Source organism: Engystomops pustulosus, chromosome 3 (genome assembly GCF_040894005.1).
Source record: "Engystomops pustulosus chromosome 3, aEngPut4.maternal, whole genome shotgun sequence".
Taxonomy (NCBI): domain Eukaryota; kingdom Metazoa; phylum Chordata; class Amphibia; order Anura; family Leptodactylidae; genus Engystomops; species Engystomops pustulosus.
The window spans coordinates 101,454,350-101,472,329 of NC_092413.1; the positions used below are offsets into that span (position 1 = coordinate 101,454,350).

General features: G+C 37.3%; 1 protein-coding gene across 40 annotated transcripts in view; it reads left to right on the forward strand.

Moving 5' to 3' along the window:
• Nucleotides 1-17,980, forward strand: part of TRDN (triadin) — a 478,227-nt gene that overhangs the window by 229,812 nt on the left and 230,435 nt on the right. For 29 of the 40 annotated variants that reach the window (XR_011854160.1, XR_011854161.1, XM_072141623.1 and 26 more), the window contains 7 exons: nucleotides 6,027-6,074; nucleotides 7,042-7,068; nucleotides 8,133-8,159; nucleotides 8,974-9,000; nucleotides 10,715-10,756; nucleotides 15,908-15,934; nucleotides 17,838-17,882. Coding sequence is in view for 38 of the 40 variants with exons in the window: in XM_072141623.1 (XP_071997724.1) it covers nucleotides 6,027-6,074; nucleotides 7,042-7,068; nucleotides 8,133-8,159; nucleotides 8,974-9,000; nucleotides 10,715-10,756; nucleotides 15,908-15,934; nucleotides 17,838-17,882 (243 nt within the window). In the remaining 2 variants the exon portion in view is untranslated. The remainder of the gene's footprint in view (nucleotides 1-6,026; nucleotides 6,075-7,041; nucleotides 7,069-8,132; nucleotides 8,160-8,973; nucleotides 9,001-10,714; nucleotides 10,757-15,907; nucleotides 15,935-17,837; nucleotides 17,883-17,980) is intronic. The other 11 variants (XM_072141631.1, XM_072141641.1, XM_072141651.1 and 8 more) reach the window with 6 other exon arrangements.

Genomic DNA, 17,980 nt, shown 5'->3' on the forward strand with positions numbered 1-17,980 from the left:
CATGGGGTGTGAGAAATGGTGAGAAGACCTACAGTTTCCCATACAGTGCTCACTGCAGTTAGTGTGACAGCACAGTAAGGCTACATTCAGACTGCCGTTGCCCGCCCGTACCGTACCGTAGCGGGCAACGGCAGTGCAAGGGGAGAGGAGGAGGAGGTGAGGGCAGCTCACCCCCGCCCCTCTCCATAGGAAGTAATGGGGCATGGCGCCGTATTACGGCAAAAGATAGGACAGGTCCTATCTTTTTCCGGGTACGGAGCGGTACGGTGCCGCACGTGTGTATATACACGTATATACGTCCTCCATACGTTAGTTTGAATGTAGCCTAAGGGTGGGAAGTGGACAGGGAGAGAACTTCTAGTCTGCTCAGGCCCAGATTTGAAGATACAAAGAATTGTCAGTCAAAACACTGGCAGCCTGGAAAAAATATAACTCGATTCAGAATTTGACTGTTTGTCTACTCATCTACATATCATAAAACAGCTGTAATTAAGGTACAGTGCTTCAATAGCAGATCATTTTAAGTAATATATAGAGTACTTTAAATCCTTTAATATCAGTCAATGCTGGTTTAAGGGGTTACATATATCACATACAAAATATAAAAATTGTAGAATACAGAACTCCAAAAGATGTTGTATTTCTATTTGACCTCTTACATACAGAAAAGTTCACAAATTGAAGCATGCATATCAAATTCTTGAAAAGGGCAGTGACCACACGGAGACAGCATTGAATATAATCATATGGTAAAGAGACAATTGTCCATAGATAATTGGTGACTAATGTATCCCTGTTATATATCATATACACATACCCATTAGGACTCCTCTACAACGCAGCAAAAGTTCCCTTCAAGAAATACATTGTGTATCTGGCATTTTAAATTAAAAGTTTTGTATAACGCTACTTCCCTTCATTGCAACACTTTGTACACGATATCTCAATTAATGACTTTGGAGAATGTAACACAATATATCTCTGCATTTTACTTTTTCACATTGCCAATAAAATCTCTCTTTCACAGATAAAAAATTGATGGGAAAGAAATAACATTATTTATATGCTTGCAAATCTCATTCCAATGTTGTTTTATGAACTCAATATATTCAATGTCATTTGTTTTTCTCCCTGATTACATTTACTGTTTGTTCAATTGCCTAAATAGAAACCAACTACTACAGAAGAAAAGATGTGCAGATTTCAAAAGCAAGACTGCCATCTAGTGTCTATAGTGTATATTGGAATTAACATGGAAATTAACTCTCACCCTTATTCACAAATTCTCCTATTCCCAGCATTAAAAGATCCTGGTAACAATGTAGTTTAACATGGAGTCCACTTAAGACAATTCTTGTTTTTGACACAAATCTCTCTGTCCCCTTTGCCTATTACATGTTTATATTCTTCAGCTAATTAATGCATTTCACTTGATATTTTTACGTTATTTATCTACTACATGCATGCAGATTGTAGTAACGTTTTCCACATGGAAAAGCTGTCTCAAGGAAAATCAGTGACACACAAATTAATAGACAACTATAATACTGTAGGCCCTGCTCCTTGTACAGACCCCATTTTCCAGACAAACCCCATCATTTGCATCAGTTCTATATTATCTTTAGGATTTGTAAATTTTTTCACCTTACATTAATTAAACTCCACTTATTAAAAATACCATGTTGCAGCACTGCTGGGTCTGGTCACTTGTTTCTACACTCCCAGATATTGGGGCACATTTACTAAGGGTCCGAACAGCGCATTTTCGTAGGGTTTTTTTCTGTTTTGCGCTGAATTGCCCCACACACGATTGGATTGTAGCGCACAGTGTATACACACCATGAATACATATGCATATATATAGTACTATATATACCCACCATATACACAGACTTATGCACATGCATTTAAAGCATATATGTATCACATATACACACATTCATGAAATGCAAACATGTATACAATATAATTTACAGCATATACACACATACACATTTAGTATATATACATACCACACTCCCATACAGCATAATTTTACCCAATACACACCCAATACTCCAGGTACCAGGGCCCTCAGACACTGTGGGCCCCATAGCAGCTCCTATGACTGCTACACCTTTGTGGTCATGTCCCTGTATATATAAGTAACTATTACATATCCAACATAAGTAATATCTGAAATGTAAATAAAATACATAGAAAAACTCTCCAGATATAACGGCATTAAGGTCCATGGAGATACAAAACAATTCAAAACAGCCAATCTACCCACCACATTTATTTACCCCAAACCACCCACTCGATCATGGATCAATGCATGTATCCATTATTTTAATGGACAGTAGATCAGTTCCATTGAAAAATTTAACATTTCCTAGTCTGGTCCATGTACACTGAAATAGAAGTCAATAGAGCACATGCATCTTAAGTCTGGCAGCTTTTTTTTGTTTGTTTGGGGTTTTTTTTGGTGGTTAGATGTATCTTAGTCTTTCTTCCTTATTAATTCATTTGCCATTTGAGGAGTTAAGGTAATTAGTGAATTTAACAGCTCTGAACCATTTCTTATGCCTGGTAGGAGGTTGGTGTGGATTTGTGCCAATAGATGCAAAAAGTCTACAAACGTCACAATCAGGTCTCAGATAATTTCTACACCTGGTCAAGAGCAGCAACCATAGATTTAGGCCAAAATTGGCAATATTCACATCTGGATTCAGGTGATAACTCAGGGAACACTGCAGAAAACTAGACAGTGGCAAACTTTGAAGGGAGACAGTTTTAGGCACAATAAAAAAGTCGCAAATAAACACAAAACCATGAAAAGTCTCAAAAATGAACAAAAACGTCAAATCAAAAGTTTGATAAATGTGCCCTAGTATTTCTTAAAATTCTTATATGAATCATATGCTATGTATGTATAATAATTGAATAAAAGAATTGTTTTCTGGCATCAGAAGATTGTAAGTCCAATTTAAGGCCACTGTCCCACCTTTTTCCCGCCCTAAACATGCTTCTTTTTAAAATGCCAGCTTAAAGAGGACCTGTCACCCTAGTGCTTAAACAAACTCTGTGGTGTTAGAATGATAGCGTTAACGGAAAACCTCTGGTAACCCTATCTAACACTGCTGTGAAGTACGATGTATTCATGAGGGGGCGGAGTTGGGCCGCGGCAGTCACCGCCGGCCTATGGAGCGAGTGGGGCGGTCCGGGGAAGAGGCAGAACCTCGGACCGCCCCCTCATGAATACGTCGGACAGTTTTCCGATTATTACATTGTACTCTGCCGCAGTGTTAGATAGCGTTACCGGAGGTTTCCGGTAATGCTATCCTTCTAACACTGTGGCATTTGTTTAAGCACTAGGAGCTGCTTACTTTAGCAAGCAGCTCCTAGTGCCCGATTTATGGGTGACAGGTCCTTTCAAATTGGTGGAAAATCTAAGGTTTTTTTTTTTCCTTCTATTCCATAGGGAACAATACTTGACCTACAATGTGTGCAAAATGTATGCTAAAGCTCAGGTGCTAAATTCTTTCAACTCATAAGTCAACATTTAAGTGGTAGAAATTTACTCTAGACAATCTGGAGATGCAAGAATGAATCATCCAAAATCAGCACATTTTAGGATTGCCTACTTTAAGTTTATACTGTCTTAAACTTAGACACAATGGGGCATATTTATCATACACTGGCGCTCGTGCGTGTTCGCAGCGGGATACATCAAAAGGTTTCCGCCGCTATATGAAAAGTCACCGGCAGCAGTGAGTGCGCAGGAGCGGGGACAGTAACGCCCCCCTTCCAGCCCACCCTCGTCCCCCTTCACGTCCCTTCACTCCCCACTGGCGTGAAGGTGGCGGATACGGCCAAATAATCACAAGTGCTAGCAATAAGTGCTAGCAATAAGCGTTGCGCAGAGGTCCTGATAAATATGCCCCACTTATTAAATCTACCTTGCTAAATATGAAATTGAAATATGTACACATTTTATGAAGGTATGGGAATGGGAATATTGCCAACATGACACATCATCTAAGACATTTAGTAAATGAAGTGCCCTGTTGTATACATATGATCTTCTACAACATATTACTTTGTTTAATACATTTTTAAAAAGTATTCATATAAATACCTGCCAACACTTTTTATAAAGCACATAGGAGGAGATTTATCATACACTGGTACTATATGCGCTGGCCCACTCAGCCCATTTGGCATGCAGATGGCTTGCGTGGGGAAATACTTGTGGGGAAGTTTGCAGCAGGAGAACAAGCCCTGAAAAATATGCCCCATACATATTCTATCCATCTATCTATCTTGCATTGTCCCGATTCTTTTTACTCATATTATTGGTGATATGAAGATGCTAATTAATTTATACTTAGAATTAACTCAGTCCCAGAAAAAGCTGACCCAGAAACCCAGCACATTATTTAACAGCGCATTCAATAAATTATGATCAGATCACAGATTAAAATAATTATTCTTTTCTAATTACTTAGGCAAATGGTCTGTAGGGATAAAAAGAATAGTAAGGCACCAAATTAAATTAAGAAGAAACTCTTGATATATAGTATAAATTCTTTATCATGTAAAAAAATATACAATGATGCATTGTATTTTGGTAGTTCATGCAGTATTAGATTAGTAATGTTATTCTGTTCTAAGAAGTAGAGGTTTTTGTAAACCCTTTCATGGTGGAGCCTTTCAGTTTTGTTTATTGCCCACCTTCCAAAAGCCATTTTATTTTTCCCTTTCCTTGAGCAGAATTATATGAGGGTAAACTGTAAAGAAATACCAAATTTAAATAGTTTTTTTTGTGTTAAGACCTTAAAAATGTATATGTTATTTTATCACCGTATTCTGACTCCCAAAGCGTATTCTGTGTTTATATATATGTGTGTTCTAGCAGGGTGATATGAATTTTCATATTTTTTATCTCTATTTTGCACCAGTTGTATTTTCTCGGTTTTGTCTAGTATTTGGTGATTGTGGTTGGGTGAAAAATATATTATAATTATTATTATTCTACGCAAAGGAGGATGACAAGAGGGCCCAGGATGACAGACAGGACAGTGAGCCCTAAGCTGAGTCCTCCAAACTTTCACCTACCTACTTACTGGCTCCACCCACAGGTGGGCAGTAACTGGGAGCCGTTTCCTTTCTAGGTCACAGTGCAGACACGAAACAAGACTTATAAATGAAAAACACTGAAAGCAGGGTCATAGGTCCTGGTTACAATGAAGAATGCAGGTACAGAGCAGAATCGGAATCCAACAGGATAGCGGAGCAGCAGCTATCCATCAGGCTAGTAACCCTTGCTGGACAGAGCTGAACTGCAAAGAGCAGCGTGTGGCTCAGTAAATCAAAACACAACAAAGGCTAAGTTGCAGTTCACACACAGGAAACACAAACAGGAATTAACGCCACCTAATCTGCCAACTGCGGATTGAGGGGCGGTTTGACATGGATTTTATAGCTACAGATCAGTTTCTGTAAATTAGCTGCTATTCACCCCTATCACTGAGCAGGCAGCAAGTAGGACATCTACCACTAGGATGAAGGATTGTAAACCAAGCACACTGACATGCTGGTGTGTGCCCCCTCTGTCTACATCTGCTCTTCTTGTATCTGATTTTGCTCTAGTTTTTACCAAAAAAATGCTTTTCAAATTATGCAAATGAGTCTGAGGGGCTCGGGGCTCCATAGGTGTTAATGGAGCCTAGAGCCCCTCAGGCTCATTTGTATAATTTATAAAACCTTTTTTCTTAAAAAGGCCATAGGAAGCCTAAAGAAAAGTGGATCCTCTACAATCCTTCATCCTGGTGGTAGATGTCCTTTAAGAATTTTAATACAGAATAAGTATAATGATTACAAGCTACAAACATCTAAACCTCCCAGTAAGACAATCAGATTAACATTTATCCTCAATATTAAGGCGCAATAGTAAAATATTATATTTGCCACTATCCAAAAAAGCTATGAGAAATATATGTGCAATAATTTAATATTTAATTTACACATTCTTTTCATTCTAGAACCAGAATTACCCAAAGAGGAGCCTTCCATAGTGAAACCCAAAAAAGGTGAGACATATCTAAACAACCTGAAAGGTAAAGATAATGAAAATGATCACTTAACACTCTGATAAACTGTTTTACAGGCTTTTTTTCAGTGTGCAGTAGGTGGATATCAATACTTTAATTAGAATCCATAGAAACGCACAGCTTTATTATTACATTACATTATTAGCCCTTAAAGTATTGGAATTGAAAATACTGTATTTCTTAGAAATTGTGTAAAATATATCATCTGGATTTGAGTGTTAAATACAAAATACAAAAAATATTTGCAATCTCCCATGTTCACAGTAGATATTGAAGATAAAACAATACACTGGTATTTCTTGTTTTCTGCAATTTACTTTAGGGAAGGGTCAGCAGATCCATGTCATTAGAATGAATGTGATGCTAGCAGTTTTGCCTCTGCTGGCCGCCCCGACAAGTGTTTCTGCAGGACCTTGAGTGTGTTCCTGTGTGTGTATAGTAATAATGATTGTGTTTCTGTGTGCATGTAACACATATAAGTGAGTGTTTTCTTGTATAGTTGGCTGAGTGTGTTTGTGCATAGCATCACTGAGTGTGTTTGTGTGTATAGCAGTGCTGAGTGCGTTTGTATATGTGTGTATAGAAGTAATTAGTGTGTTCATGCAATTGAATGTATTTAGGAGAGCTGAGTTGTTGTTGTTGTTGTTGTTGTAAAGCTGTGTGTGCTCACTTGTGACCAACAGGGAATTTTGAATTGCTGTAAAATATATTTTTACTTTCTTATGAACTAAATATGGGTTGCGTATTGTTGTAAACTGTGTCTTACAGTCTTAAACATATGGTATACACCTGAAGAAAGCTCTGTTAATATTGTTGAGAGTGCATTGGTCTACTGACATTACTCAGTACATTCTGTTACTACAAATTAAATAAACTATAACGATACCTATAAATAAGAATGAATGTGTCTAGTAGTGTTTACAATATGAACAATTTCTTTCTACAGCAAAGATTTTGAGAAGGAGGAAACCAAGTATGTCTGCAAAGTACATTGCTTTACGGCTTTTATTTGCAGCTGAATGATTATGGTTTACTAACAAAGCTTTGTGCAATTATCAATGTAATTGGCATCATGTACAGCCTGTATAAACGTACCTGCATACTAGTCCAATCTCTCACACTAGAATATATTTCACAGGACAGGAGTCCTTGTATCATACAGAAATATTTTGCAAGGACTCCCTGTCTTCCGATACTGTAAGAACTGTATTACTGTTGGCACTGCAGTTCGGCAAACAGGCAGGGAGTCCTTGCATCATATTTCAATAATTCCTGTTAAATGTGTTCAGTCTGTGGGATCATGCTACCATACCCTTCCGTCTCCATGGCCTGAGCAAAGTAAATCACAGGTAGACTGAGAATTATAGCTACCTTTTAGTGATATCCCATCCATGTTCCTGAATTGTCTTCTCTGATTAAAGCATACATATAGTAAACTATTTAAAAATAGATTTCTAAATATATCAAACATTTTGAAATAAGAAACACATTTAGCTGCAATGGTCTAAGAATTATTGGATTACAAGCATTGGCAGCGTTGGGTTGATGGCAGCAGTTAGCATGTTACAAGAAATCAGATGCTGGCTTGCTTTATAAAGGAATTTAGGAAACTATTCGAATTTGGAAATAATTATCCTTATAAGAAAGCTTTTCAGTTTGTAAAAAAATAAGTGAAAAGAACATTTCATATGCTTTCATGATTGCTAGTGTTTTTGGGAGGAAATTCTCTTACGTAAATGAAAAGATACAAATTTGAAAATGTAGCATCCAGTGTGGCAATTACATTTTGTAAGATGGGCAGCTGCTTCTTTGGGCTTGCCTGGCATTGCTTACAGCTCTCTCAAATGACAAAATCTGATGAACTTATAAAATCTCCCTCTATTGTTCCCACTCATCCATAGTAAACTTTATTATCACCATACTACTGTCATATTCATATTTTGTTTTTATATAAAGTAGCAAACAATCAGTTAAAAAATAAAAAAATATCTTTAAAGGATGGAGTTAAATGATTGATTAATTTTTCTTTTTCTACAGAAGTGCCAGAACCGTCACCAGTGAAAGGTAGGAGGAATGCATTATGTCTGAACAGATGCAATAATCGCTGGCAAGTCTGTTGTATAGCAGTAACTACATTTCTTGTACACCCCATTATAAAGCAATTCTGGAGCAACTTTACTTATACAGTTGTGCTCTTTCCCTGTTATCCTGCCTACAAATTAGAAAATTGACAATTGGACAAATTCTGTTTCAGTCTTTATCTGACTATAGTAATTTTGATGGGCCAGGGTGTTCCTGCCCCAGCCTATCCTGGCCCCCACCCATACTCCCACTTTTCATCACAAAAAAGTGATGTGGTGGTAGCAAGAAGGTGGAGGGAGTTGAAATTGCAACTTCTTCATGCCTTTACACCAAAATACTGGCGTAAAGGTATGAGAAATGTTCCCTATAGAGCTTCACCTACACCAGATACAACGCCATCTAATTCGCAGCTAAAGCAAGACAGCATTACCTGTGCTTGTACACCAAAATCTTCATATTTTTAGATAACTTTTTAGATAAATTTAGCTTACTGTTAAAAATGTAATAAAGTTTAGTATACATTATTCACCTAATAAGGTAATGGTGCTCTGACCCCCTCAAGAACATTTTTTTGTAAGACCTTTGCTTATGGCTTCAATAATCTCATACATACAAGCATCTCTGCTAAAAAAAAAAAAAAAAAAAGAATTCAGCTTCAGTGGTTACATGATGTATAGCATGGTGCCTTTACAGAAAAATATAGACTATTTAACAACATAGTTAAATAGTTAAACTTACATAAACTTTTATTTTATAATATATGCAGATCATTTTTAAATATGTGTTTTTCCCCCAGCAAAGATTTCTAGACTGAAGAAAACAAGTATGTGAACCATACTCAGCAATGTGCTCTGCAGCTTCATATCTCTATTAAAAGGGGTTGGTCCCTTCATCATCGCTTTCCTACTGATGCTGAAACCAGCATTTCAAGGCACTTACTAATATATCCGAATTAGACAATCTTCACTTCAATTTTCTTATTGCCATTATGGAGCTTTAGTCCCAAATTAACTGCTGAGGAAGGACCATGTTACCAGATGATTTATCAGCAGCCTCCTTGAAATTGTGGCCAGTGTGATTCAGTGGGGCCACTAATGAAATGGTTGGGTTACATTACTCACTGCTATATTATTATTCCAAACAAATGTACTATTCACTGAAAGGATGTAGATAATAAAGATGGAATCTTACTTCTTATTCATTACAATGATAACTATATCTAGATAAATTGTGGGGCATACACATGGCCAGGTGGAGGATGGGTGGGCTCTACTTGCCCCTCCCCTCTCCATTAAAAATGGGGTGAGCCATGTTGCTCACCCCATTGGGAGCCATAGACCTCTATGGGGTCAGGATAATTGGCAAGATATACATTTTTAAACTGCTTGAACCTTGATAGTAGACATTGGCATTGGCCAGATATACATTTGTAAACTGCTTGAACCTTGATAGTAGACATTGGCATTGGCCAGATATACATTTGTAAACTGCTTGAACCTTGATAGTAGACATTGGCTTGGATGACATCAAGTCATATAGTGCAGCTAGGAAACCAACACTGCTGGCTGGTGTAGAGATGTTTGGGATGCACTGTAGAATCCCAGAAATCAGTAAAGATTGTCTAATAAGAGTAAATTTGTATATTTAGTTCTTGTACCATCTCTACAAAGATACAAACAAAGATAAAGGGACCAACTCTCAAATGTTTACCTGTGCACTGTGGAAATCTGTGAGCTTTGTGCTTGTGTAAGCTTTGGCGCAATGCTGATTGCTGAAGATAATTTAGGATTGGAGATACATACTAGTTACATCTTGACATAAATGGGGCTGATTTACATATGAGCATACTTAGTTTGATAGCATAATTGCTTTGAAAACTATGATGCAGAAAAGTTACTGTGACATGCAGTATTTTGTGTACTACCTGGTGCATTTTAGTAATAGCTCCATATCCTATAATGGACAGATACAGTCACAGACCTACCACGGGGTGTAGTTATTACTGGAATGGTGTCCCAATGTAACGGATCCATACAGAACAAATCTTTTGCGGAGGCTAATTAAGTTCTATTTCGCACTATATGTAGTTTGAAAGAAAGGTGTATTTACTTTAAATAAAATGTTTAATGTAAAAGATATTTGTCTAAATGATAAATATCTGATCACAGATATGTGGCCCTTTGTCTTTTCTTTTCTTGTCTTTCCATACTGGAGGAAGCATTAGTTTAAAAAAGAAAATTAAAAATGTCCCCAGATGATGCAGGAAACATGTAACTTTAGCATCATTTATCACCATGATATTTTGTGTTTTTATTCCTTTTGAGAGTTTTTTTTTTTTTGCTCTGTTGTGGCTTTTTGGTATCAACTGCAATTATCTCTAAAAGTAGTACAAGAAACTAGATAATATGGTGATAAATCCCCTACCATTGTATTTATTTTCATTGTGATTGTCTTTAGTGATTCAGCCTAATAGCTTATGTAGTGTTATTAAAGAAAAATAATTACCAGTATTTTATGTATCCTTCTTTACTTCATAGAAGAGAAAACAAAGGTGGAAAAAACTTCCCCAGTAAAAGAAGGTAAGAACAATGGATGCTGTACTTAGATTAAGGATCCTTCAAAAAATGTTTCTCTAGCTTCTATGCAAATCTTTTGTCTCCATTGGTAGACACTGCAAATTATCCACATGCAGCTTTGACATGCATTTATACTTTTTTTCATCTGGGCCACTCCCCGACCCGGACTCACCTCTCCACACTCCTGGCTCTGCCCCGTATCCAACTAGGCTGCGCGTGCTTTCCCGCTCCCTAGGTTCTAGATTTAAAGGGCCAGCATCCTCCTGATTTGCGTTCGTTTGTCCGGCTCCCCCTAATAATCTGGCACCTCCCTTCCTGCCTTGCCAGATCTTCATCATAATTTCCTGCTAAGTGAAAGCTCTCCAGTGTTGCTGTGTTTGCGACTTTTTGTAAAAAGTCTCAATGAGAAAAAATTCAATAAATCAGCATAAGCCAACGACATTCTGCTGGCAACATACAATCATTTACCATTTAGGAACATTCTTCAGACTAATAGTTATTTTTTGGGAGGATTTTATATAAAAATCAAAAAATGGATATAATTTTATGTTTTAATGATAATAATACTGTTTCATCTTTGTATATACAGATGTCCTATCCCTGTGTCCTGTACATGGTACGGCCGCAGTCACTGCTCCTCTATCACATACATTATAAGGAGAACTTGTGGGGCTCAGCAACGTGTCCTTACACTGTATATCACTGATGCATCACTGTGTGCGTATAGAGGGTGATACGGTACCTGATCCTCCCCCTGAAAGCAGGGTCAACCTGCAGAGTCAACCTCAGCAAAAGATAGTGATTGGCTGTTTCCCAATGAGTGCCCTTATATGGAGACTGAAATAATTGGGGACCTCCCTCCTGCGGGATGTGTTCAGGCAAGGGGTGGGAAGGGGTTAATGTGAACAGCCCCATATTATGATGGTTTATATTGTTAAGCTATCATCATTGTTTTCTGTTTAAAAGAATCAATTAAAAAATATATATAAATTAAAAAACATCAAGAACAGCTGCTTCTAATGCTTCTCACAAAATGTTTATGTGAAAAATTTCCCCATTGAAGTCTATGGAAGAGTGAAAATTTGCATCAATGTGCAGTTTCCATGCAGAATTCTCATTCACAATGGATGGGGAAAAAAAACGCATGCAGAAATTCTGCATTAAAATCACATAAAAAATGCACATATTGGATGAAGAATTTGCGCATGACAATCCACAACATGTGCAGAGCCAAACACACACGCCCTTTTTTTTTACCTATAAACCAAAAAAAAAGAAGAGAGTTGATTTATCAAATGTGTCTGATAGTTTTTTTTGGTTATCTGCACCTGCTCTGTGGAGGAGCTTTTTTGCGACTTTTTTGAGACATTTTAAAAAAGTAGCATGGCATAAATTAGGAAAAACATCTGGATTACCAAGTTAAATAAGGCATAAGTGGCTAAAATCCATGCGCCGCTAACTTTTGGAAAGTCTCAAAAAAGTCTCAAAAAAAGACGCAAATATGGTGCAAATACAAATTAGAGACAAAAAAGCTGCAAAAAACACAGCAAAAAGTCGCAAAAATGGTGAGAAATCTGCCCCCTAGTGTTGACACATTGGCCCACATTTATCAAAACTAGTACAAGGTGCACTTTGCTTATGGAGTGTGCAGAGTGCATGAGATTCATCAAATCTCACACACAGGGGGCCATTTACTAAGGCCCCGATTCGCGTTTTCCCGACGTGTTACCCGAAATATGTCCGATTTGTGCCGAATTCCCTGTATTGCCCGGGGTTTTTGGCGCACGCGATCGGATTGTGGCACATCGGCGCCGGTATGCACGCGATGGAAATCGGGGGCGTGGCCGAACGAAAACCCAATGGATTCGGAGAAACCGCCGCATTTTAAAAAAAAAAGAGTGGTGCAAACTGCAATTAATGTGGTTTACCTGTGTATAGTGCAGTATGCACCAGATTCATGAAGAAAGGGCACAAGAAATCATGAATTTGGCCCTGCACTGGCCCAAGGAGGTTCACCAACTTTTTTGTGGTGCACCTTTAACACAGGGTGTGTGACAGACTGTGCATGATAAATCTGGCGCACAGTCCAACTGAGCACTGGAACACCCCCTAATTCATGTCACGTGATGCCTAGTGCAGCGGCACCACATAAGGGTCAAGTGTGACACAATTGTGATCTAGACACTTCTTAAATACATGTACAAGCAGTTTGCACCTAAAATAAAATACAAAGTCTGCCACAAAACTGGTGCAAAGTCCTTAGTAAATGTGCCCCACTGTCTTCATTAATCTGGTGCCCCCTGCAGTGCCCTGCACCATGTATAAAAACATGGGCAAGCAGTTTGCATAATGTTTTTAGTTCAAAGTCGGATATAAAATTGGTGCAAATGCTTTAGTAAATGTTGGTCACTATAGTAAAATTAAACCATTTTTGAAAACATTATGGCACAGTTTTAACTTGACAATAATCAACCACTGGATTTTTTTGACAATTGATTCTAGGTGCTCCTGTCAGTGCTGCAGTTTAGGCAGCAGACAGGGAGTCTTTGCATCATATTTCTGTCAGTCTGCCATGGTCTTCCAGTCTAATACAGTGTAGGGTTAAAGCTTCAGCTTTTATTGGCTTAGCATTTAAATGGGTTGTCCATGTTAAGCACATTTCAGCAGGTAATTAATAATGTTTGTGTAGCGAAAAGTTATTCAATTTTTCAATAAACTTTTGGTATCAATTCCTCCCTGTTTTTTAGATTGCTTGTTATCATTCAACAGGAAGCGTCATTGTTTACTTCCTGTACATAAACAGCAGTCTATGGTCATGTGATGTCACACAGGTGCATGGCTAATTAACATCACACTGCTATGATAACACAAGACATGCACCTGTGTAACATCACATGATTAGGAACCGGTGTTTATCTAAAGGAAGTAAACAATGAAGCTTCCTGTAGCATGACAGCAAGCAGAGATCTAAAAAAACATGAGGAATTGATAGAAAAAGTATATTGGAAAATTTTCTAGCTTTTCATTATACAAACAATGTCTATTATTTGCTGGAATTTGCTTAAAGTGGATAACCCCTTTAACTACTTCTGCTTCACCTTTCTATTCAACATTGTACTCAGTAAGATGATATTCAGAATAAGAAAAAAGGCTTTAAATAACTCTTTTTTTGTTGAAACGGAAATGGATTTCCCAGTTTCAGTGGAAAACTGATAAAAAATAAATTCATTCCAAGCAGTTTTTGAAATCCGAAAGGTCTTAGAATTAAGAAAAATACACCATACACACCATTTGCACCTGAAATGCCTTGTGCCACAATTATGAAGGGTTTTAGACCGTTTCAAATCAGCAATTTAAGCAGGGGCCCCTGAGGAAGCGGTAACGCGAAACGCGCGTCGGGGTACTGGCGTCCCCGCCACACACAGCATGGGTAAGCTGATCCTGCTATCATCCTGTTAGAATAAGCACTTAGCACTTTACCATAACTTTACAACTCCATGTTAGGTTGGATCACTAATAACTTCCTTTGCACAGGCACTTTATAAGATTTTTCTATCAATGTATACACATCAAGATGCCTGGGTTTATAGTGCTTAAATTGCTGATTTGTGTTGCGTGGATGCAATAGTGGAATCCCGAGGACAATATACTGTAGTCATACTGTTACATTGATGTTTTTAAATGTTATTGATTATTAAAAGAAGTTTTTAATTTTAAATGGTGTAATCTAGTTTATGTGGACCGGATATCACTCATGAGTTCTTTAAGGTTTTGTTTAGTTAGAGATGGAGTGGGTTCGTACAAAAGAATATATGAACAAATGTCTTTTCATTATTTGGTGCTAATCTTTTGGTTTACTCTATGTATTATTGTAGAGACCCTGTTTACCCGATGCAGCAATTTTTTCCAACCCAACAAATAAAAATACTTGATAAAAAGTGAAAAAGATTATCTGGTTATAAAAAGTTTTTCTTTCTTAAATGGAAAATAGTATTTTCTGGTATGACAAAAAGGTAATCTTGTTGCCAGTGGTGTTCTTTTTTGAGTGTGCTCTCTCCTTGTCTTAACAATGTCACTTTCAGTTAGCCCCCTAAGTGACACAACAACTTATGTCCGGACAAGTCAGTTTCTCTATACAAATGTCTTATAGGGTGGGCACAAAGTCAATTTCTTTTATCCATTCGTATGACAGCCTCAATGTAAATGTCATAGTATGTGAGAAAATTGTAGACGTACCAAGTTAGCGAGGAAAAATAAAAAATCTGATGTAAATACTTTTGTGTAAAAACTACAAAAGTGCTTAAGGAATGATAACTTTAATGATTAACCAGAAAAATTTAATTTGGTGCAAGCTTTCAGGGCACACAGGCCCCTTCTTCAGGCATGGATACAAATGAAGCACTGAAAGAAAAACACAATATTTAAAGGATGTTACAATAAGATAATTAGTACATATGGTGAGACCCAAGATAAGCTGGGGCAATAAAACTGGAGGTTATGTTACACATGGAAGGGTGATGGGGGGGGGGGGGTTGGCCTAGGATGGAAGGGGTCTGGAGTAAGTCTCTTGTGGTGATTGAAGGTAGTCCATGTAGTGAGTGTCTGGCTGGGATTACAATTATAAAATATACAGTTCCGACTTACACAGAACTACTACAGAACCTATCTTGTACGTAAACCAGGTAGTGCCTGTACCTGGTTCCCTAGCATCTTCAGTTTTTTATGCAGATCCATAGATTTCTATTGTCTTGTTTAAAAAATTACAGATAATGGATCAGTTGAAAAAAACGGACATGTGAAAAAAACACATAGAAAAAAATGGTTCAGTAAGGCTTCAGCATGCAGAAAAAAAAACATTTATCTGAAGAAGCCCTAGGCCCAGTCATTAAGACCTCAATAAAATCAACTTGCTAGCTGCAGTACATTGATTCTAAATAGTTACATGCAGATTACTACTAATTTACTGCTATTCTGATGATTAAGTGCACCCTGCAATACACAGGTTTACTTTCCAATCCAATCCCTAGGCAACATCATCTGCGATACAAGGAATGTGTGTTTTAGACAGTATGTGTATAAAACTATGCATTTAAACTGATGGCACTACACATTTCGCATAAATATACATTCCATTTCATCTTTTTATTCCTGCAGCAAAACTTGTGAAAATGAAGAAAACAAGTATGTCAGCTGCAGAGCCTTAACTATAGATTAAAGATTTTGCTATACTAACAAGCATACAGTAGTTTCCAGTGTACTACATTTTAAGGTGTGTTAACTTATTTAGTTAACAAACCAAGGGGGACAAAAAATTACTCTGGAACATGGGGATGCTTTGTATTTATTTCTTTTTTTAACTGAATCACATGTCTGCATGTATTTACTGTATATAGACTCACATGTTGCAACTGCTTGAGCCAAAAATTACAGAGCAGTTCTTAATCCTGCTTGTGTATTTGCAGCTTGGGCAGGCTTTGTTTACTGTCATCAGAGCGTGAGCAGAGCGTTCATGAGCAGGTAGCCCAAGGCCTTATTCACACGGCTGTGCACTCGACTTGACTGTATGGTAACTCATGGCCGGGAGGAGAAGGAAGGGGAAGTGACCACTCCTCACCCCATCTATCTCCGCTTAAATCAGAGCAGCCGCATTTCAAAGCCGCCAAAATATAGGACATGTCCTATATCTTTTAATGCCAGGTCACACGGCTTGCCTGCAGTACACTGACACACTGGGGGACATGTATCAAACTTTTGGCTTGCCTTTTTCTTTAATTTTGGAGACTTTTCATGGTGTTCATTAGCAACTTTTTTTGTGTCTAAAACAATCTCCCTTCAATGTCCACCATTGTGTTCCTGATTTATCACCTAAATCCACATGTGAAAGTTGCGTCTTTTTTACAAAAACGCAAAAAAATATCCAATTTTGTCACAAATCTACGGCTGCTCCTGACTAAATAGTTTATTACGACTTTTGGAGACTATTTGCGGCTTTTGTTTTTAAAAATCGCAAATTCACTAATGACCAAACGTCACATGTATGAATAAGGAAAAACTGCTTAGGTACATTGACCAGCAGAAAAGACAAAAAAGTCCCAAAAAACAGACAGGCAAAGCCAGAATTATGATACATAATACACTGCACCTTGACTAGGTGCGGTGTATTCTACTTTCACCATGACCTGGTTGCAATTTGTGTGGCCAGATCACAACCACAATTCCAGCCGTGTGAATGGGGCCCAATGATTTATGGCAAATGAACAGATCTGTATGATGAACCCTTGAATTGCAACTGATAATAATATGCCACTGGTATAACTGTAAGACATAAAATGATATGAATTCTTATGCTCGGTGGCCTTGTTTGCTTGTCCTATAATTGCAATAATTTACTGGTTTACACATAAAGGCTTGTAGTTAATTTTAATGAAGACTTTCATTTGGTTAGTACAAAAAAATAGCCTTCTGATAAGACAAGTATAATTATTAGTCCAATTCTTTTCATTTCTCTGCTATTAGAAAGCTTTGAGTACCAGTAGTGGCTTCCAGCTATTCATTAATGGGTTTTTTTGTGGTTTGTGGAATTATTGCATAATAAAGTTAACTAAGCCTCAAAATGCAGCTTCATTGTTTTGTGTTGCTTTGAGAACATAGGTCTGACATTTGGAATATTACGTTTCATTTTGTACTTTGTGAGACTTTTTTTTCTTTATTTTTCATATTTTATCACAAATATATCAACCTCAGTTAAATAAAATTCTATAGGCATATTTATTGTTTACCACCTCCGATATACATAACATTGTGTAGATGTGTCCTGCCCTCTTAGCTGTACATGTCCAGATAATTATGTCATGAATGATTTATGATATGTGTCTATGGGCAAATATGCAGTTACAGTCTTTTAAATGATTCCATTGCATATCAATATACTATACTGAAGTAATTTAAAGTGAAATTATCCGAATCCAAGCTAAGGTAATAGTAGAAACGTTTGTATAGAAGTAAAGATGTACAAAATATTATATAACATAACTTTATTCTGATGTGGTTCTTATCACCACTGTTTTTCCTTGATTTTATTCAGAAAAAGAGAAACCAAAGGAAGAAATACCTGTAATAATAAAAGAAGGTAAGCTAATATACAGTAGTTCATCATATATTGGCAATTGAAAACATACCCATTATATACAATTGAAATATCGCAAGGCTCTGGCCTCTTTATATATT